This window comes from Xenopus laevis, chromosome 9_10L (genome assembly GCF_017654675.1).
Source record: "Xenopus laevis strain J_2021 chromosome 9_10L, Xenopus_laevis_v10.1, whole genome shotgun sequence".
Classification (NCBI taxonomy): domain Eukaryota; kingdom Metazoa; phylum Chordata; class Amphibia; order Anura; family Pipidae; genus Xenopus; species Xenopus laevis.
This window is the reverse complement of record NC_054387.1, coordinates 135,911,351-135,933,545: the sequence shown is the minus strand read 5'-3', so window position 1 is coordinate 135,933,545 and position 22,195 is coordinate 135,911,351. Positions and strand designations below refer to the sequence as shown.

Genomic DNA, 22,195 nt, shown 5'->3' with positions numbered 1-22,195 from the left:
AAAGCTAAATATATAGGAAGGTCAGTGATCCCAATGTTATTAATAGGGAATAAAGATAAATATATAGGAAGGTCAGTGATCCCAATGTTATTAATAGGGAATAAAGATAAATATATAGGAAGGTCAGTGATCCCAATGTTATTAATAGGGAATAAAGCTAAATATATAGGAAGGTCAGTGATCCCAATGTTATTAATAGGGAATAAAGCTAAATATATAGGAAGGTCAGTGATCCCAATGTTATTAATAGGGAATAAAGCTAAATATATAGGAAGGTCAGTGATCCCAATGTTATTAATAGGGAATAAAGATAATATATAGGAAGGTCAGTGATCCCAATGTTATTAATAGGGAATAAAGATAATATATAGGAAGGTCAGTGATCCCAATTTATTAATAGGAATAAAGATAAATATATAGGAAGGTCAGTGATCCCAATGTTATTAATAGGGAATAAGATAAATATATAGGAAGGTCAGTGATCCCAATGTTATTAATAGGGAATAAAGATAAATATATAGGAAGGTCAGTGATCCCAATGTTATTAATAGGGAATAAAGATAAATATATAGGAAGGTCAGTGATCTCAATGTTATTAATAGGGAATAAAGATAAATATATAGGAAGGTCAGTGATCCCAATGTTATTAATAGGGAATAAAGATAAATATATAGGAAGGTCAGTGATCCCAATGTTATTAATAGGGAATAAAGATAAATATATAGGAAGGTCAGTGATCCCAATGTTATTAATAGGGAATAAAGATAAATATATAGGAAGGTCAGTGATCCCAATGTTATTAATAGGGAATAAAGATAAATATATAGGAAGGTCAGTGATCCCAATGTTATTAATAGGGAATAAAGATAAATATATAGGAAGGTCAGTGATCCCAATGTTATTAATAGGGAATAAAGATAAATATATAGGAAAAGGTGGCAACCCTAGGAATCACACTCAGGCCTGGACTGACAATCTGTGGGTTGTGGCAAATGCCAGAGGGGCTGCTATAAGGTCCCATAGAAAGTCACTATTGAGGGGGCTGGTGGGGGCTGTTTGGGCCTCTGTGTATTTGAAATGCCAGGGCCAATTTTAATTCTCGGTCCGGACCTAATCACACCCCTTTTGTTTATACCTGTGACCCCCACAGGGAACCCCCGGGGCAGCAGTTTCAGTTGAGCCTCAGAATCAGCTCAATAATGGGGAGACAGAGAGGTGCATGTTGTATTGTAGGTGCGACCCAGCAGCACCCAGCACCCTACAAACTGGCAGCCTTTGCCTGTACCCCTGTCCGTGACGTCAGTGGGCGTGTCTGTGACATCAGTAGGAGGGGATATGGCATCAGTGGGCGGACCCGTGACATCAGTGGGCGGGGCTATGAAGCGGCGATCAGTGGGAAAACAAGGCAGGAAGTATAGACCCGGGCAGCCCCTCAAAATGCCGGGCTGTCGGGGTCAAAACCGGACAGGTGGCAACCCTAACCCCTGTATATTATCCCCTGTACCCCTGTATAATTATTAGGCCCTGTACCCCCTGTATATTAGTCCCTGTACCCCTGTATATTATCCCCTGTACCCCTGTATATTAGTCCCTGTACTGCTGTACATTAGTCCCTGTACCCCTGTATATTAGTCCCTGTACCCCTGTATATTAGTCCCTGTACCCCTGTATATTATCCTCTGTACCCCTGTATATTAGTCCCTGTACCCCCTGTATATTAGTCCCTGTACCCCCTGTATATTAGTCCCTGTACCCCTGTATATTAGTCCCTGTACTGCTGTACATTAGTCCCTGTACCCCTGTATATTAGTCCCTGTACCCCTGTATATTAGTCCTGTAACCCTGTATATTATCCCCTGTACCCCTGTATAATTATTAAGCCCTGTACCCCCTGTATATTAGTCCCTGTACCTCTGTATATTAGTTCCTGTACCCCTGTATATTATCCCCTGTACTCCTGTATAATTATTAGGCCCTGTACCCCCTGTATATTAGTCCCTGTACCCCTGTACATTAGTCTCTGTACCCCTGTATATTAGTCCTGTAACCCTGTATATTATCCCCTGTACCCCTGTATAATTATTAGTCCCTGTACCCTCTGTATATCAGTCCCTGTACCCCTGTACATTAGTCCCTGTACCCCTGTATATTAGTCCTGTAACCCTGTATATTAGTCCCTGTACCCCTGTATAATTATTAGTCCCTGTACCCCTGTATATTAGTCCTGTAACCCTGTATATTATCCCCTGTACCCCTGTATAATTATTAGGCCCTGTACCCCTGTATATTAGTCCCTGTACCCCCTGTATATTAGTCCCTGTACCCCTATATATTAGTCCCTGTACCCCCTGTATATTAGTCCCTATACCCTTGTATATTAGTCCCTGTACCTCTGTATGTTAGTCCCTGTACCCCTGTATATTAGTCCCTGTACCCTGTATATTAGCCCTGTACCCCTGTATATCAGTCCCTGTACTCCAGTATATTAGTCCCTGTACCCCTGTATATTAGTCCCTGTACCCCAGTATATTAGTCCCTGTACCCCTATATATTAGTCCCTGTACCCCTGTATATTAGTTCCTGTACACCTATATATTAGTCCCTGTATTGCAGTCCCTGCCTCTTGCCTTCCGCACTTGTGTCTGGAAACTAATTATATAGTGCAACCCCCACTGTGTGTATATGCAGGAGATGAAGCCCAGATTTTGCAGCTGGACTGGGAAGTCCTAGTTCTGACTCACAACACTTTGTATCCTGAGCTTCCCATATATTGTGAGCAGCAAATACTCCAGACTGGAACCGGCCAATCCATGGGCTGAGAATAATCAGCTCCACATGTAACTGCACCTGGGCCTGACCCAGTATATTGGACCCTCACACACAATATAAGTGACTGCAGTTTTAAAGGGACGGTGACACATAAATCAGAAATATGTCACTGCAACTGTATACCCCCCAGTGTTGCTATTCTATTGTAATAGAGGTGCCCTCCTGCCACCCCCAGCTCCCCAGTGCCCATAGGGATCTCTGAGTATCACTCATGTATTATAAGGGATAATGTACCCCCTACTGTAAATGATAAGGATATTAGAAGTGACTGAGGGGTTGTTCTGTGACCATATAAAGACACAAGGCTGCAGGCTGAGTTATACAGGGATCTCTGAGTATCACTCATGTATTATAAGGGATAATGTACCCCCTACTGTAAATGATAAGGATATTAGAAGTCACTGAGGGGTTGTTCTGTGACCATACAAAGGCACAAGGCTGCAGGCTGAGTTATACAGGGAACTCTGAGTATCACTCATGTATTATAAGGAATAATGTACCCCCTACTGTAAATGATAAGGATATTAGAAGTCACTGAGGGGTTGTTCTGTGACCATATAAAGGCACAAGGCTGCAGGCTGAGTTATACAGGGAACTCTGAGTATCACTCATGTATTATAAGGGATAATGTACCCCCTACTGTAAATGATAAGGATATTAGAAGTCACTGAGGGGTTGTTCTGTGACCATATAAAGGCACAAGGCTGCAGGCTGAGTTATACAGGGAACTCTGAGTATCACTCGTGTATTATAAGGGATAATGTACCCCCTACTGTAAATGATAAGGATATTAGAAGTCACTGAGGGGTTGTTCTGTGACCATATAAAGGCACAAGGCTGCAGGCTGAGTTATACAGGGAACTCTGAGTATCACTCATGTATTATAAGGGATAATGTACCCCCTACTGTAAATGATAAGGATATTAGAAGTCACTGAGGGGTTGTTCTGTGACCATATAAAGGCACAAGGCTGCAGGCTGAGTTATACAGGGAACTCTGAGTATCACTCATGTATTATAAGGGATAATGTACCCCCTACTGTAAATGATAAGGATATTAGAAGTCACTGAGGGGTTGTTCTGTGTTCATGTATCAGATATAGTGGGAGTAGTAATGACATGTTGGAAAGGCTGCTCAGTTGTTGGGAAGTTTATTATGTAACAGTGAGTGAGAGATAATGAAGCTCAGCTGAGTCACAGTAAACAGAACCACTGAACTATTATTATTATTATTATTATTATTATTATGAAATGATGTAAATAGATAAAGTGAGAGCTGTGTGTGTGACACAGAAACAGAAGACAATTAAGAGGTGTAACAATTAGTGGGTAATTAAGTAAAGATAAAGTAATAACTGTATCAGATATTGGCTATGGGCCTGTCAGGGACTGATTGGGCCCCAGTGTAAGAGGAAGAGGAGGTCACATACAGTCGGGAGCCAATAGTGTCGCACTGGGACACCAGGGGCCCCACCCAAAAGCCTTAGACCAGGGGCCACTCTCAGTATTATTATTCTTCATCTCTCCTCACTCACCTCTAGTCTCTTTTCTATTCTCTATTTAGTCTCTTTATTCTCATAGAAATAGGGAATGGCCATGAAATAGGCTAAATGTTTAGCAGCATGAGGGGCCACTGATACCTGTGCCCCCCGGGAGTTTTCCTGGTATCCCTGTGGCCCAGTCCGACACTGGGAGCCAATCAGGAATAGACACAGTTTCATCCTTTACTTCTCACTCACCTCCATTAACAGTCACTTGAGCAAAAAAAAATGTAATCACCTGCCAGAAACGTGCGGAATTTCTAAAAATCATGTGACCGTGTAACGGGGCGGAGCTTGGAGAATTACTATTAACGGGGTTGTTCCCCTTTAAATGAACTGTTAGTATGATGTAGAGAGTCATAGTCTGAGACAATTTGCAATTGGTTTTCATTTTTTATTATCTGTGGTTTTTGACTCATTTAAATTTTTATTCAGCAGCTCTCCAGTTTTCAATTTCAGCCATTTGGTTGCTAGGATTCAAATTACCCTAGTAACCACACACTGATGTGAATAAGAGACTGGAATATGAATAGGAGAGGCCTGAATAGAAAGATGAGGAATAAAAAGTAACAATAACAATACATTTGTAGCCTTACAGAGTATTTGTGTTTAGATGGGGTCAGTGACCCCCATTTGAAAGCTGGAAAGAGTCAGAAGAAGAAGGCCATTCAAAAACTATAAAATATATTTTAAGACCAATTGAAAAGTTGCTTAGAATTAGTCATTCCCACACAGCTGTTATATATGTAGAACAGAGGATAGAGCAGCTGAGTGAAGGCAGAGGAGAAGGTGTATAACTAAATGACTAATAAAGACCAATTGAAAAGTTGCTTATAACTGGCCATTGTATAACCTACTGAAAATGAACTGAAAGATAAACCTCCCCTGTAACCTGGATTTATAAACACTAACATTTAAAGGGGAAACGCTCCACTTGGGGAGGGTCTCAGTGAGGGTGTTTCACATCAGTTCAGAGGAACCTTAAGAGCAAGAGACCTCACTTTCATATTCACTCCTTGTATGTTGGGGTGCACAGGCCATTGGCCCCGTATCCACTGCTGGGAAACCACTTGAGTGTCTCACAGTTTGTCCCAAGAGCTCACAACTGCATGAAATCCAAAGTCATTTTGGGGAGTCTCAGTCTGACGTTCCACATCTTCTCCTTGGCTGCCCCCCTCCTCGTTCCCTTGTACAGAGTCCACTGGTGATGCACCAGAACATGCAGAACCACCAGGGTGACCACTAACACTCCCATTGGGCAACAAGCCACGAGCTGGTCGTACAGAGTCACTGGGGGAAACAAGGAAAGGAAAGGATGCGGGGGTAAATACCAGCACAGATACAATTATATATTTATATTTATATAGGAATCAATGGAAACATCCCACCCCTCATGCAACATCCATGCTAAATAAAGATCTCTGTCTCTTTAAGTGATTCGCCTTGTAGCCACACCTACTCCCACCTAATGCTCTGGAACATTCCATACACTTACCCAGGGGGAGGTTCCTGTCTGACCATGTGAAAGAGAACAGCCCAGGAGCAGGAAGTACAGAGAATCAGAGCTCTGTACGTGGGTAAATAAAGATATGTGTAGGCAAGTAATACTGCCCCTGTTGTGTTCCACATTACCTGTGACAGTCAGACGTGTTCCTGTCCCTCTGTACTCTTTTTCCAATCCTCCCAGTTGGACTTTGACACAACAGAAATAGACCCCTGAGTCCCGCACCCTGAGGTCCTCCAGCAGAATCCCTGCATCCAACTTGCTCTGGAACCCACTGGTGTCCACCGTCACCTTCACCTGATGCCTGTGATTAACTGGGGGATAAATCCTGAGCTCCCCACCCTCCTGCTTTACTTTCACCCAGGACAGGGTGGGTTTCTGCTGGAGCAGGTCCTCTGAGAAGGTGCAGTTCAGTCTGACATTACTCCCACGTAACACCGACACCTCACAGGCCTGCCACACGTCCAGTACTAGTGACCCTGGGGGTAAAGAGGTACAACCATGTCATTGGCAATAAGGCATGTGCCTCTCTCTCTATATATATATGGCATAATGTACCCCCTACTGTAAATGATAAGGATATTAGAAGCCACTGAGGGGTTGTTCTGTGACCATATAAAGGCACAAGGCTGCAGGCTGAGTTATACAGGGAACTCTGAGTATCACTCATGTATTATAAGGGATAATGTACCCCCTACTGTAAATGATAAGGATATTAGAAGTCACTGAGGGGTTGTTCTGTGACCATATAAAGGCACAAGGCTGCAGGCTGAGTTATACAGGGAACTCTGAGTATCACTCATGTATTATAAGGGATAATGTACCCCCTACTGTAAATGATAAGGATATTAGAAGTCACTGATAATGTACCCCCTACTGTAAAACAGATCACACGGGCAGATAATTATAGATTCACATATAAATAATATGAAGTTCTGAGCCACAAACTGTGATTTGCCCCTTTCCCGCTGGTCAGTTGGTGTCACTTCTATGACTGTGCCTATAACAGCGCCCCCCTATGTCCCCCTGAAGTCTGGATCCAGCGTTAATAGAGACCCCTAATCTGAACAATAGGAATCTCCCCCTCTTACCTGTTACCATATTTGGAATGAGGGGGACAATTAGGAAGAGCAGAACAGTCATGTTGTTGGGCCCAGGAAGATCCCACCAGGAGGAGAAGATGAAGACCCTCAGAGAGTAGATTTTGGCTGAGGCTCAGATGAAAGGGACAGGTAATATGGTGTCTCTGTCAGTAACTAAAGAGGAAGAACAACTCTGTGTTCCACTTGTCTTTACACCCCAACCACACAGGAGATGTTATTATTGTCTCGCAATGAAGGGAAGTCTGACCCAATATGAGAGCTTCGGTTCCTCCAGCCAATAGGTGATGTGTTTAACCTCTTGTACAAAAGAAATGCACTCTAATTATAACCCCTATAACCTTCAGCCCCAGCTCTCTATTCTAAGGATTTCCTGGGAGGATATTCCGAATATTGAGCCACAGCCACTACTCAACAAGAACCATAATGACCCAACTTTATAGATTAGCCAGTAGCTCAGCCAACATGTTATTGCCCCACATTAGGGCACTTCTGTTGCTTTGTAGTCAGCTTTGAATTAACCTGTAGCCAATCAGAGCACTGAAATATTCACAGTGGAAATGTCTAGACCCACCTGCAGCCAATGAGATCACTGGTACCATCACAGGTATCAAGTCTAGACCCACCTGCAGCCAATGAGATCACTGGTACCATCACAGGTCTCAAGTCTAGACCCACTTGCAGCCAATTAGATCACTGGTACCATCACAGGTCTCACATCTAGACCCACTTGCAGCCAATGAGATTACTGGTACCATCACAGGTCTCACATCTAGACCCACTTGCAGCCAATGAGATGACTGGTACCATCACAGGTCTCACATCTAGACCCACTTGCAGCCAATCAGATTACTGGTACCAACACAGGTCTCAAGTCTAGACCCATCTGCAGCCAATCAGATCAGTAGAATATTCCCAGGAATACACCAGTCTGTAACCAATAATAAAGCTCAATTGTGGGAGAGGGATTATCCTGAAAAGATTTGCAATGTTTTGCACACCAACCAATCAGATACTGTCTTTCATTATTCTAACTGTATTAAACCAACACAAGCTAACACCTGATTGGAGGTATGGGTTACCAACCTCAGAAGCACCGGTGTCCCGCCTATGATATTTGATTGGCAGTGTAGTCTTTCAGAGCTGTGATTGGAATAGCACAACATGCGAGCACTCACCTGAACCCGTGAATCCAGACAAACACCTGTGCTACAACGTTGATTACGTCCCCGGAATCAGACGAACTTGACAATAATATAGGCAATGGTACAGGGCACACGGTGGTTGAAGGAATTAAAACTGTGTTTATTGAATATCCATTAAAACCGTCAATGCATTACATGGATGTAACATCTCCCGCACACTTGACGCGTTTCGTGGAGTCTCGCCACTTCCTCAGCTTCCTGCTTCTGAGGAAGTGGCCAGACGCCACGAAACGCGTCAAGTGTGCGGGAGATGTTACATCCATGTAATGCATTGACGGTTTTAATGGATATTCAATAAACACAGTTTTAATTCCTTCGACCACTGTGTGCCCTGTACCATTGCCTATAGAGCTGTGATTGGCCAGTGTGATAAGTGCAGACATGAGGGGTGTGGCTACCCTGTAAAGTTATTGGGGTTCATTGTATCCTGTGCCTTTGTGCAGAGCTTGTACCAGAGCCAATACATATAGAGAGATATAAATACAGTCAGATATAAATATATATTCCATCCTGTGTGACTTTTGGTTTGTCTGTGCTGAGCAGATCACTGACATGGGACAGGCCTCCGAGTAAATGTTACAAGAGAAGCACAAACGTTCCCGATGCTCCTCATAACCAAATAAAGGAACAATCCGATTTGTACATGGGCTGGTAAAGCCCCCGATATCCAAGCATTTGGGTCACACGTCAATCAGTTTCAGCCCCATGTGACCTCCTTCACTTTCATTTTCTACATCATTTCTGGGAAGTACTTTGGGGCCCAATTCATGGATAGGGTTAATTAAAGGTCCTGCGACAGGGACTTAGGGTTCAATTCCAACCAAGAATGGGCCCCACAAAAGAACAGGGGGGACATACATACTCCATGCACTTGACTCAAACCTTCAGAAACTTCCAGATCCAGTAAAATTGAACTTTATGTTGAAGCTTAATAAATAGGTCCATCAGCCAATGAGATTGGGCCAATATTTGTTCCCTTGTTAATGTCTCTTTCCACTGACCCAGGAACTTGTGGTGGATCCGGAGAGGAACTGGAGATAAAGGAGCAGATGGGGGAATGTGGGGGTCTCATAACATCACTAAAAGCCCCTTCTGATCAGCTGATACTTCCCAATGAGCCGTGCAACATGGGGGGCTTAGGACCCAGCTTTAAACTGGACCCCATTCTGTGCAACGTCTGTGAGTCTCACTCCATTCCACCTCCAGTCCGACTCCCAGCCTGGTCTTCTCATTAGCAGCAGTCAGTTTTTGGGTAGGAGGGGCATGAGGCCTATAAAAGCCCCACTGAGGGGAGGGTCGTGTGTAGCACAATGGGGAAGAAGAGGAGAAGGAAGGTAAGTGGACTGTACCAAGTGGTGGTGTAGGGGTGTCCCTGCCAATGTCCCCTTTAATCAGGCACTTGGAATAATCCACATGCTGTGTGGCTAACTGGAAACTAAGACTGACCCCTGAATCTCATAGTCTGCATGTAAGTCAATGGCTAATTAGGCACAGGATGAGTTAATTGGGTCTGGCTGGAGGGTTGGGCACATTGAGGGCTGCATATGTTTCTAAGTAGCCATGCAGCAGCTATAGAAATGAAAGGAATGGGGCATAAGAGTGGAAGTTGACCCTTTCTGTGCCAGACTATGGTACATGGGAGGGGGGTAGACTGGGCTGGTAGTTATACTGTGTCACTGGGTGAGTTTTGGGTTTTCCTTCCCATTGTGGGTGAAAGTGACACTAAGTAATAACTGTGAGTGAGAAGTGATCAGTCGTTGGCAGTGAACTGGTGAGTGGAAAGAGAAGTGAAATCCGAGGTTTCCTCCTTCTGATACTGATGTTGTTTTTACTCCTCCAGTGACTGTCACTTATTAACTGCCTCTTGTAAACTGCTCACCCCAATCCCCCAATACTCGCCTGACTTACTCCTACTCCCCCCTACTTGCCCATACTCACTGCTGCAAACACTCCATTGCTCACAATTCCTTGAGTGTTTCTTTGCAGGCCTGTTAATGAGTGAGCTTCTTTCAATAGCCAGAACCAGCAGTGCAGAGTAGAAAAGGGGCAGGCACTGAGTTCAATAGTCATTACATTCACACAAGTGTAACATAATTGTATATGGAGTATTGCTGAGCATTACATTTCTTTATACAGATATAGGATCCGTTATCAGGAAACTCGTTATCCAGAAAGCTCCAAATTATGGAAACACCGTCTCCGTTATAAATAATCTTCATTTTTAAATGAATTTCCTTTTTCTGTGTAATAATAAAACAGTCGCTTGTACTTGATCCCAACTGAGATATAATTAATCCTTATTGGAGGCAAAACCAGCCTATTGGGTTTATTTAATGTTTACATGATTTTCTAGTAGACTTAAGGTATGAAGATCCAAATTACAGAAAAATCGGTTAACTAGAAAACCCCAGATCCTGAGCATTCTGGATAACAGGTCCCATACCTGTACAAAGCTTTATATTGAGGTTTTACACCCCTCCCGTGGGCTTCATAGGACAGAGTGAGAATGGTTTGTATCTTGCCTCTGATTGGCTCACACACCAATAAAGTTAATTGGTTGCTATGGGTTACTAATTGTTAGCCGCGCATTAGTAATCCCTGTACTAGGTTTGTATAACTGCCTGTTGTACTGCGCTACAGACAGTGTTGGTGCTATATGATGTATAAACCAATCATCTCTATCGACAGCTCCCAGCAGCCAAGGAAAGAGCCGGGGCCACAGTTTGGAGGAAACCTGAGGAAGGAAAGGGGCCAAATACAGGGGCAGATGGAGAGACTGGAGTGGGAAGGGAATGGACTGATCCGCGCAGGTTGGACAGTAACAAGGACTTGGACTATCCCAAAGTAAAGGGGATCCTCCGTGCACTGGATTCATGGGAACCCCAACTTGGCTCCAAGGAGATGAATTGTCCCCCAGCGCTAGACTGCAGCCCTCCCTTGTCTTCTGCCCCTCGGGACCCCAGTCCTGCCCACCTGCCCCCCTCTGAGACCCTCGATGATTGTGCCCAAAGTAAAGATGGACTCCGGCCTGCATCTCCCTGCTCCATATCCAGCACTGAAGCCCCTACTGACTGTGGCCCCTGTATAGACATCGAGTCCAGCTCCCCCCACAGGTACGAGGCGGTAGGTAAGCCCTCCTGCACTTTGCTCCCTGCCCTCCTGCACTTTGCTCCCTGCCCTCCTGCACTTCACTCCCTCTGGGGCCCCATTCTATTCATCTGTAGCCTAAGGGCCCATTTTCACTCATTTTGAGGTTACAGTTTATTATGGGCACAGGTTTAACCTCATGTTTTGGTTGTTGAGGTCCAGGTTCTACAAACAGTTAATTTGGTACCAGAACAACCCGACTCCTAAATAGCCCGGGGGACCCCACATGCTTAAAGGGAATGTCACCCACAGCTGTAAATGTGAGTCCTCTGCAAATTAAACATGAAGTTAAACGTCTTTGTTAAAATATCTTAAAGGTGTTTAAAAATTGGAGCACGTCAATCAGATATTATCTGCCAATCACTATCACTTCCTACTTGGCACTTCCTTATATGCCCCTCCCCCATCAGAGCTGTATTTAGGTCCGATACTGCCCAGGCCCCTACATTGTGTGTGTGATGTCACTTCCACATTCTTCCTCAGACCCCCTTCAGCTCAGTCACCAGAATTCCTATGGAAATGGGCACCCGAGGGCCACCCCTCAGAAACCGTGTCACCCTAAGCACAGGCTCTGGGGCCTATATAGAAATACAACCCTGCCCCCATCTCATGGCCATTCTGGTGCAGACACAAGATTTTGGGGCAATTGTATGAAATATTTGTGGAAGATAAAACAGACGGAGTAAAACAGACGGCGCGACTTGGTCTGATGCAACGAGACAAATATAATGGAAGAGAAATGTGGGACGTTGTGTCAGTGAGTGAATGGGACACGACTGTGGGATAAAGACACAACGAGAACATTCCCATCAGTCCCAATCACTCACTGACACCACGTCCCACATTTCTCTTCCATTATAAGAACAAGCTGCACCGTGTGTCTTAATCCTGGGCTCAAAGCAATTTCTTAGGGTGACAGTTCCCCTTTAATAATAATAATAATAATCTGCACCTCAATGTGTTACTTGTTTTACAACAGCCTGTCACTACTACTGGCCTCTTACACCTCTGTATCAGGGGGTGTCACAGGAAGCACGTGCTTGGCTGCTTGCTACGTCACTTCCGCAGTCAGTTAGCTCTTTATAGTCTGAGTATCTTTACCAATGAGAGTTGTAAAACGAGCTGCAGGAAGTAGCTCTTTAGAGACAGGAAGTGGAGAGGCTACTGTCTCTATTGGCTGAGGGGAATGAGTGATCGTAGAGGCGCTTACAGCAAACTCGGGCATGAGGGCGGGAAACTCCTTTCAGAACTACATAGCCCAGCGTGCTTTGCGCGTTTACAGGAAGTAGAGATTGGGGGCGTGTCCTGGTTAAGGCAGTCGCACCGCCCAATGGGCGTGCGCGGGGTGGAGCTATTCAGGGAAAACAAGATGGCTGATGGGATTACAGTTGGGGTAAGTGCTCGGTGATGTGTGAGTGAGGGGAGAAAGTTACACCGGCACTGCTGCTCCAACTCCCGGGGAATATGAGTGAATGAGTGAGTGAGTGTGTGTGAATGAGAGGAGCCGGGGGAGAGTGACTGGGGTAAAGTACAGACTCCTGGGGGTGAAGCTGCTGCTCATTGGGAGCTCGAACTGTTACTGCTGGGGGCGGGCTCACTTGCTATTGGCTCACAGCGAGGCCTTTGCCTGTCACTGAGTTTCAGTTTGAGTAATTACGGTAATGTAGGAGCTGCCATAGGGATTGTCACTGAACTGCTGCCTCCAACTTTCTCTTCTGACTGAATCCCCTCCCCCTATTCACTGTCTGTCCCCCCAGTCCTTGTGACTTTTTTTCTTTCAATAGTTTTTTTTTTATCATAATGAAGTGTTTGTGTATGTGTATAGTAATATTGTACAACTGACAGTCACAGTGTAGTCTTATATCAATATGTCCAGTAATCACAGTATTATTATTATTGTTACTCCTTTATATTGAGCTTTCCTCTCTATTGCTCAAGCTGAGAGAAAGAGAGATTATACACACACTGACTGTCACACCGGGTCCCATGTCTGTCACTTGTCTGTTTCTTTCAATAAAAACCAGCACAACCAGTGAAGTTTCTCTCGTCTGCTTGAGATCTGCTCAGATTCTACTCATTCATTACCTGACTAGTTCTCTGTACTGGGACACTCTCCTCTTCCGTTTGCTCAGGAGTTTTATCTGCAATGAGTTTCTAATGTTCAGTCGCTGCTTTATCACTATTATCATTTGTACTTATAGTAGTGAGAGTGGGGAGCCCAGTGTAAGTGAATTGTTTCTCTGTACAGGGAATTGAAGAGGTGAGATTGGGAAGTAGAGGAGGAGATCTGGCAGGGCTTTTAGCAAAAAGAGAATTATTTTGGATTTATTTACTTACTAGTTTGCCACTTAAACTACCAATTTGATGTAACAGGCTTTACTTAACTTATAGGGGCCCATTCACCAAGCTTGAGTGAAGGATTCGAAGTAAAAAAACTTCGAATTTCAAAGTGTTTTTTGGCCACTTCGACCATCGAATGGGCTACTTCAACTACAACTTCTAATGGAAGGATTCAAACTAAAAATCGTTCGACTATTCGACCATTCGATAGTCTAAGTACTGTCTCTTTAAGAAAAAACTTCGACCCCCTAGTTCGCCACCTAAAAGCTACCGAAGTCAATGTTAGCCTATGGGGAAGGTCCTCATAGGCTTGGCTAAGTTTTTTTTTTTTTTTTTTTGTCGAAGGATAATCTGTTGTATTAAAATCCTTCAAAATATTTGATCGAACTTTTTGCGCAAAATCCTTTGACTTCGATATTCGAAGTCGAAGAATTTTCATTCCCAGTCGAATATCGAGGCAGGAATAGGGTGATATAGGGTAACCAAAAATGTAATAAATTAAATAATGTGATACGTATTTACATTGTTTTTGGGGAGAATACCTGATCTAGAATATATGGCAGTGATCGCTATGTGGAATTGTTTGAATCGGATCCCCAATATATTTACTGTAAAGTTTACTTGATGTATTTCATGATGTTAAATGTATGGAGTAGAGGCAGAGACATAATGACAATATGACCAAATTGAGAAATATGTGTATGTTGCTTTAAGAATAGACGGATGGATACATTGAGAGCCAGGACTCTCAAAGTTGCTAATTTTACTTTGGTTTTTAAGAAGCCATTCACATAAGGTATAGAGATCAGGGGATTAGTTACTAAAAAGTGGATTGGCATCTGCTACAATTTAGTGATGCTTTTGTTTTAACCTGGATCCCCGAAATATCTGGTTGCGCCTGGACCTGTGTGAGGAAGGGCTCTAATGCTAATATGAAGAGTGAGGGAGAGAGGGGGCATCCTTGTCTGGTGCCATTCCTGATATCTATGTAATCAGAGAGGATGCCATTACTTTTACACGTGCAGCTGGGCCGTTGTATAGAGTTTCCACCTATTGGACAGAGGCGAGGACTGAAGCCATATTCAGTTGTATATCGAAACATATATGAGCAGCTTAGCCTGTCAAAGGCCTTCTGTGTGTCTCACAGTAACATGAGGGAATGTGTTTATCTTAGAGAAAGATGTTGATTCGTTTGTTTATATTGTCCCATGACTCCCTTCCTGGGACAATCCCAGCTTGTTCTAGAATCTAGATCTATTCGTGTTTTATATCCACATTGATCGGGGAGATTGGGCGGGATCTGCTGGGATCTTCTGGGGTTTTGTTGGCCTTAAGTAGGAGTGAGATATATGTGCTTCTAGAGATTGTCTCAAGATTGCTTGATTCTGTAATGAGTTAAATGTTTTGTTTAGATAAGTATTCAAAATGTCTGCGTATTCTTTATTATATGTGATTGTGAAGCCATGGGGTCAGCGACTTTTGCCCGTTGGAGTGGCGCCTATTGCTTTTAGCACTTCAGCCGTGATGTCCGTATCTAAGGCTTCTCTCTGTTCTATGGGGAGTTTGGGTAAACGTGTCGATTTGAGGAATTGGGTAATGACGGCTTCATTGAGTGCATCGTTTGTGGCTGTTCTCTAATTGGTGGTAAGTCTTGTAATATTTGTGACATTCTTTTGCAATTTCTCATGTATTGAGACAATATATATTGTTTTTAGTGACCTGATCACAGGAGCCAATAATTTGCTGTGCGTGTTCCTAGTAAGTGTCTCTGTTAATCCCCTTCTCTACATACAGGCCATGTATATGTGGTAGGTCCTTTGTTTTTCTGGGTTCATTCCATTGACTAGATCTGTATAACATCTGTTCCTAATTTGGTCCATTAGGGTATTGTATTCATTATGAGCAAATTTGTATCCGGATCCCCCTCATGTAACATTTATGCGCTTCCCATACTGAGACGGGATTCACTTTGTATTGTCATTTTCTTTGAAATCGTTTTTATCGTGTCCTGTTTGATCTGAGGACGGGGATATCCTTCAAAACCAACTCATTCCGTCTCCAGTTATTATGTCTGTCTGGGCTGGTGCCAGTCTATAGTATTGTGCCTTTACTATTGTGTCTACGTGATAATGTGAGATGAACATGTAACCAATTGTCTGATGTCTGGTATGTCGTGTTGAGTAGAATGAATCGTCTCTTTAGGTTTGAGGAGCCTCCAGGCATTTAGCCATTGTTGTACCAGATACATGATGTTACATAGAGCCTTCGTTGACTTGCTTGTCTTACCTACACAACAATTCAATTGGGGTTCCAGGGGGCATTAAAATCTCCGCCTAGTACCAATATACCAAGAAACCTTGTACAATCTCTAGGATGCGCTTGAGTTCTGTATCTTGAGTTTCGTTTGGTGGATATAGAGCCACAAAAGTAATTGCGGATCTAATGTGCCCTAAACCAACATGGATCTTCCTGTAGGATCTGCCTCTGTAACCAGTACTTGCCCTAAACCATCATGGATCTGCCTCTGTAACCAGTACTTTCAGGTTCTTTGCAAAGAGGACGGCTACTCCCTTTTGTTCTCTTGTGCCTGTGGTCTATTGTAGGACACTATTTGTTTGACCATTTTATAACATTGTACCCCTACATTTTGTCCCACAGAGTGAGGAGAGCAGTGACAGTGATGTGGAGTTGGTGAGACCCCGACAAGTGAAGCGCAGGCGACTTCTACCTGGGACCCTCCCGGCCTCCGTCTCTGTCTATTCCAATAAGGTAACTGCCCCAGGGACTTGCCCCAAATGGAGACTCGGGGTAAATAAGGTAACTGCCCCAGGGACTTGCCCCAAATAGGAGAGACTCTGGGTAAATAAGGAAACTGCCCCAGGGACTTGCCCCAAATAGGAGAGGCTCTGGGTAAATAAGGTAACTGCCCCAGGGACTTGCCCCAAATGGAGACTCGGGGTAAATAAGGTAACTGCCCCAGGGACTTGCCCCAAATAGGAGAGACTCTGGGTAAATAAGGTAACTGCCCCAGGGACTTGCCCCAAATGGAGACTCAGGGTATATAAGGTAACTGCCCCAGGGACTTGCCCCAAATAGGAGAGATTCTGGGTAAATAAGGTAACTGCCCCAGGGACTTGCCCCAAATGGGAGACTCGGGGTAAATAAGGTAACTGCCCCAGGGACTTGCCCAAAATAGGAGAGATTCTGGGTAAATAAGGTAACTGCCCCAGGGACTTGCCCCAAATGGAGACTCTGGGTATATAAGGTAACTGCCCCAGGGACTTGCCCCAAATAGGAGAGATTCTGGGTAAATAAGGTAACTGCCCCAGGGACTTGCCCCAAATAGGAGAGATTCTGGGTAAATAAGGTAACTGCCCCAGGGACTTGCCCCAAATGGGAGACTCGGGGTAAATAAGGTAACTGCCCCAGGGACTTGCCCAAAATAGGAGAGATTCTGGGTAAATAAGGTAACTGCCCCAGGGACTTGCCCCAAATGGAGACTCTGGGTATATAAGGTAACTGCCCCAGGGACTTGCCCCAAATAGGAGAGATTCTGGGTAAATAAGGTAACTGCCCCAGGGACTTGCCCCAAATAGAGAGACTCGGGGTATATAAGGTAACTGCCCCAGGGACTTGTGTTTCACCCCAAATAGAGAGACTCGGGGGTAAATAAAGTAACTACCCTGGGATTTGCCCCAAATGGAGAGACTCCGGGTATATAAGGCAACTGCCCCGGGGACTTCTTTCACCCCAAATAGAGGGACTGAGTGGTAAATAAGGTGACTTGCCCCAAGTGGAGAGACTCAGGGGTAAATAAGGTAACTGCTCTGGGACTTGCTCCAAATGCAGAAATTTTGGATAAAGGATCTCCTAGGCAGAGCCTGGGACCCCCCCCCCCCATATAAACATGACTTTTCTATTTCAGGTGAACAGCAGCCTGAAACTGCCCCCCGATACCTCAAAGACCCTCCTGCAGATGTCGGAGGAGCTGCGCAGGATCCAGGGATCAGAAGGTGAGGAAATAAAGGGGAGACTGGGGGTGCAGGTCGTACATATTTACATTCATTATCCCTGTCTAGATGTAGAGAGTGACATTGTGCCCCCCATCACCCAGCAAAAGCCCCCCAAGAAGGAACTGACAGACTCTGACACTGATGAGCAGGAGCCCCCCAAAACTGAGCAGGAGAGGTAAGTGTGGGGGGGGGGAGACTCATTGGGTCCCTGTGTGATTCTTCACCTGACACTTTTCTTTGCTTCTCAGACTCCACAGCGGCTCTCCCTCACCCCCACCCACCCCTCGGACCCCAGTAAGGAGAAGGGGGCGAGCTTATAACAAAATCAGGTAGGTGGTCTCTGCTTCACTAACAGTGCCTTAAATACAGAAGCGCTAACATTCTAGGGGAATTTCATGGTACATCTCGGTCACCCCCAAATACTTTGCCCGACTGCCACTCTGCCCAATTGCCGCTTTCTAAACCATGAGGTTGTTGCTGGGCAGACTCACTTTCTGTGTCTTATTGGCTGGAGTCCTGGGAGGGAGTGAGTCCTCTAACAAAACATTTGCCCACTAGAGATATTGTGTAAGTGAGGCTGCCCAGTGTCACATAGTGGGGTGCTGAGATGGCAGTTTAGTCTGTAACTGGCGGTTGTTGTGTATACGTGTGACCCAATAGACTCTCATGTCTCTGTACTAGGGAAATGGACGCTCGGCTCAAGGATTTGGGGACAGTTCTATCACCTGGACAGAAGGTGAGGGCAGAAGACAGTGATGTCATCGTAGTGGGGAGTAGCCCCGCCCCAGAGCTGACCATGAAGGTGCGCAGGGGAGGCAAACTCTTCAGGATAAACCTGGGAATGGTAAGTGCCATGGGCTGGGGTATGTACTTTTTGGGGTACACACTGGATGTTGGCTGTGCAGGAAGGGTGGGCTTGGCAGCTTATCATTAGGGGAATCTGCAGATCTTTATAGTTTAGCTTTAACCTGTTGTCTTGTGTCTCAGTGGGACCCCCTGGAGAAAGTGGCGCAGTCCATGGCTTCCCAACTGAATGTGGACCCTTCCCAGATCCTGCTTCTCCTTGGGGACGAGGAGCTGAACCCCTCTCACACCCCACACTCCATGAACCTGACTGTGGCTGATATTATTGGTAAGGATTTCCCACAATCCTCTTCTCTCTGCATCTTGGCCCTGAGGATATGAATGGCTGGGGGATGCAGATTTATTCCCAAATTACTACTTGTAGTATGTGACTTTATCTGCTGCTCACACACTGAATTTCCTGAGGGGAGAAACTCTGATATTACTGAGGTCCCTAAATCAAAGAGCTGACAGTCTAAGACAGGGATCCCCAACCTTTAGAACCAGTGAGCAACATTCAGAAGTAAAAGCAGTTGGGGAGCAACACAAGCATGAAAAAAAGTTCCTGGGACCCAAATAAGGGCTGTGATTGGCCGTTTAGTAGCCCCTATGTGGATTGTCAACCTATATTGAGACTCTGTTTGGCAGCACACCTGGTTTTTCTGTAATTTAAACTTGTCTCCAAGTCAGGAATTCAAAAATAAGCTCCTGCTTTGAGGCCACTGGGAGCAACATCCAAGGGGTTGGAGAGCAACATGTTACTCACGAGCTACTGGTTGGGGATCACTGGTCTAAGAGGAGATTAGCAGTAGAGGAACACTCTGTACATCCCCTTTGTTGTGACTGTTTTGTTAGCAAGAGCCCATTCGAACACTGGGAATCTAGTTTGAGGATGAGTTTAATTTCCCTGTTAACTCAGATTTTATAGCCCCAGCCCTATATTCATTGCCCTTGTGTTGCACAGGCTGTCCTAATGCTGTGCTCCTTTCTCTCCCCAGTCTGTGTAACAGGAGATAGAGATCATGGGCTGTCTAATGTGAGAGTGCAAGTCATGCAGAGATGGTCACACCCAGTCATACACACTTGCACTCTCTACATAATATCTGGCACACTGTGTGTTAAAGCAGCTGCATTCTGGGACACTGGCTACTAAGGGCTACAGGCCATGGAATGTCTCAAAACTGATCTCTGGGTCAATGTCATACCTGGCCGCTATATACACAGTACCCCTTAAAGGGGAAGGAAACCTAGTCGGCACAAACCCCTGGCCTACCCGTCCCGCTGGGCAAATGCCCTTAACTTGTTACTTACCCTTCTGCGCAGGTCCAGTCCAGGGAGTTCACCGACGACATCTTATTCCATGCGATCTTCTTCCTCCTTTGACCGGCGTTTTGGCGCATGCGCAGGAGGAGCATTTCGCCGGTACGGATCTACTGCGCATGCGCCAAAAGTCACAATGTACTTTTGGCGCATTTGTAATAGATCGTACCGGCGAAATGCTCCTTCTGCGCAAAAGCAGGAAGAAGATCTCGTGGAAGAAGATGTCGTCGGTGAACTCCCTGGACTGGACCTGCGCAGAAGGGTAAGTAACAAGTTAAGGGGCATTTGCCCAGCGGGACGGGTAGGCCAGGGGGAGGAGGGAGGGTGGGCAACACAACGGGAGGGGGGTGGGGGGTTTTGCGCCAACTAGGTTTCATTCCCCTTTAAAGAAAAACCACCCCCTTAACGCAATTGTGACATGAAAGAAGGATGCAGCGTCAGCAAAGGACTGTTTTATATTTTAAAATAACTAAATGTGTAGCCTTACAGAGCATTTGTTTGTAGATGGGGGTCAGTGACCCCCCCCCATTTGAAAATTGGATAGAGTCAGAAGGCAAATAATTCAAGAATGAAGAAAAAGACCAAAGTTGCTTAGAATTATTGTGCAACATGTAAAAGTTACTTAAACCCACCCCTTTAATAAGGAAACTGTAACTACAGCTTTACTCCTAGTGGCAAACAAAGCAGCCTTGAGTGGGTTGTGATTGGTCCATTCTTCTCTTCCAGACTGTGTGGTTGTGACCCCTCCGTGTGATGAGCAGAAAGATTGTGACCCCAATGAGAAGATCAGTATAAAGGTGCAGGGCAAGGACAAGCAGTCCCACCTCAGTGTCATGGTGGGGAAGGTGAGTCCCTGTATGTACTACCCTGGCCATGACTTGTATACACACTATGGTTACAGGGGCGGGTGCTATTCAGAGCCAATGGATTGAGTTCTGCAGAACTGGGCGGAACTAATAAGCAGAATTGGCAGTTGCTCAGCCCATAACAAACGTAAGTCGCCAGTTTTATCCTTTTTGCTGAAGTGAGTATTTGTGTCGCAGGTGGAGCCGCTTCAGTCCCTGATGGATCAGTACCAGGCAGCGATGGGTCTCACCAAGAAGCACAAAGTCTCCTTTTACTTCGAGGGCCACAAACTGAAAGGGAAGAACACGGCCGAGGAGCTGGGACTGGAATGTGATGACATCATAGAGGTTTGGGCCTGACCCACGTGTTCTGCCCCAAAAAGCAATAGACTTGGTTCTGCCCCATAAACTTCTCAGGATGCCCAACAATCAGCTGCGTGTGTTGGCCAGAGGGCAGCCATGTTTTTCCCATCATCCCACTGTTGCCAGGGAGAGTCCAGTGGAGCTGCCTCAGGCCCCAGAGTGTGTGATTATTTATGGACTTACTGTAAATACCTCTTTCCTTCTGTACGTTTCTTACTGGAGCCTTTACTTTTGTATCAAATAAATAAAAGCCAGATGTTGTTCAACTGGCACCCTCTGCCCACCTGTCTCTATGGAACCCACTGCATGTCGCCTGTCCCTTTAAATATCTGTCTGTAACGCTGTCACCCCCCCCCCCAGGCAAGAGCATGACATCTGCACTCCATACACAAGCTGGGGGGCTGTCTCTCATGTAGAGTGTGGTCACCCCAATATACATCACTTGCACCAACTCAACTGGGGACCACTGTGCATTAGTGATGGGCCGGCCCCAAATCAAGTCTTCGGGTTGCAGATAATCTTAACGTTTCTGGTTCCTCCATTTATAGATTCACGCCTGCCCCGCCCCTTTTGTGACCTTACTGCGGGTGGGTATTTAAAGGGGAACTATCGCGAAAATGTAATAAGCTTCAGCCTACTGAAAATACTTTGTAAATATAATCAATTAAATATTCTGTACTGTTTCTGAAATAATCAAGTTTATATTCACTATCCCTCTCTCAGCATCTGTTTCTCTTCATTCTCTCTTCATGCAGCAGTTGGGTGTCAGATATTCACTGACAGTTAGAGCCAATATATCTTATAGGGGGCTCCTTTTGCCTAGAAGATGTATTAGAGGTCACTCTATTAAACTCACCAGACATCATGTCTCTCTACATGCAGAATTTGTGCAAAAGGCAGTTATTTTGTTACATTTGTACTGGAATCAGTTATTTGAGTGAGTTCTAATACATCTGCTAGGCAAAAGGAGCCCCCCTATAAGATATATTGGCTCTAACTGTCAGTGAATATCTATCTTATAGGGGGGCTCCTTTTGCCTAGCAGATGTATTAGAGCTCACTCAAATAACTGATTCCAGTACAAATGTAACAAAATAACTGCCTTTTGCACAAATTCTGCATGTAGAGAGACATGATGTCTGGTGAG

At 45.0% G+C, this 22,195-nt stretch overlaps 2 protein-coding genes across 3 annotated transcripts; one reads left to right on the top strand and one right to left on the bottom strand.

The window, feature by feature from the left end:
- Positions 1-5,008: 5,008 nt before the first annotated feature.
- LOC108703828 (myelin protein zero-like protein 2) lies at positions 5,009-7,975 on the bottom strand. Its single transcript, XM_018240134.2, has 3 exons — positions 6,965-7,975; positions 6,002-6,352; positions 5,009-5,659 (listed from the first exon to the last, which is right to left on the bottom strand). Exons 1-3 carry the CDS (start codon positions 7,014-7,016, stop codon positions 5,469-5,471), a joined length of 594 nt encoding a protein of 197 aa, XP_018095623.1. The 5' UTR covers positions 7,017-7,975; the 3' UTR covers positions 5,009-5,468.
- Positions 7,976-9,486: 1,511 nt separating this feature from the next.
- On the top strand, positions 9,487-21,322 carry LOC108703911 (NFATC2-interacting protein). 2 transcript variants are annotated; one of them, XM_018240213.2, is made up of 10 exons: positions 9,487-9,512; positions 10,867-11,301; positions 16,324-16,434; positions 17,591-17,678; positions 17,745-17,853; positions 17,927-18,007; positions 18,360-18,522; positions 18,666-18,810; positions 20,568-20,686; positions 20,885-21,322. In XM_018240213.2, the coding sequence occupies exons 1-10, from the start codon at positions 9,489-9,491 to the stop codon at positions 21,044-21,046; spliced, it is 1,437 nt and encodes a 478-aa protein (XP_018095702.1). In that variant the 5' UTR covers positions 9,487-9,488; the 3' UTR covers positions 21,047-21,322. The 2 variants fall into 2 exon arrangements, with proteins under 2 accessions (XP_018095702.1, XP_018095701.1); XM_018240212.2 differs by lacking the exons at positions 9,487-9,512; positions 10,867-11,301 and adding an exon at positions 12,497-12,718.
- The last annotated feature ends 873 nt before the right edge of the window (positions 21,323-22,195 follow it).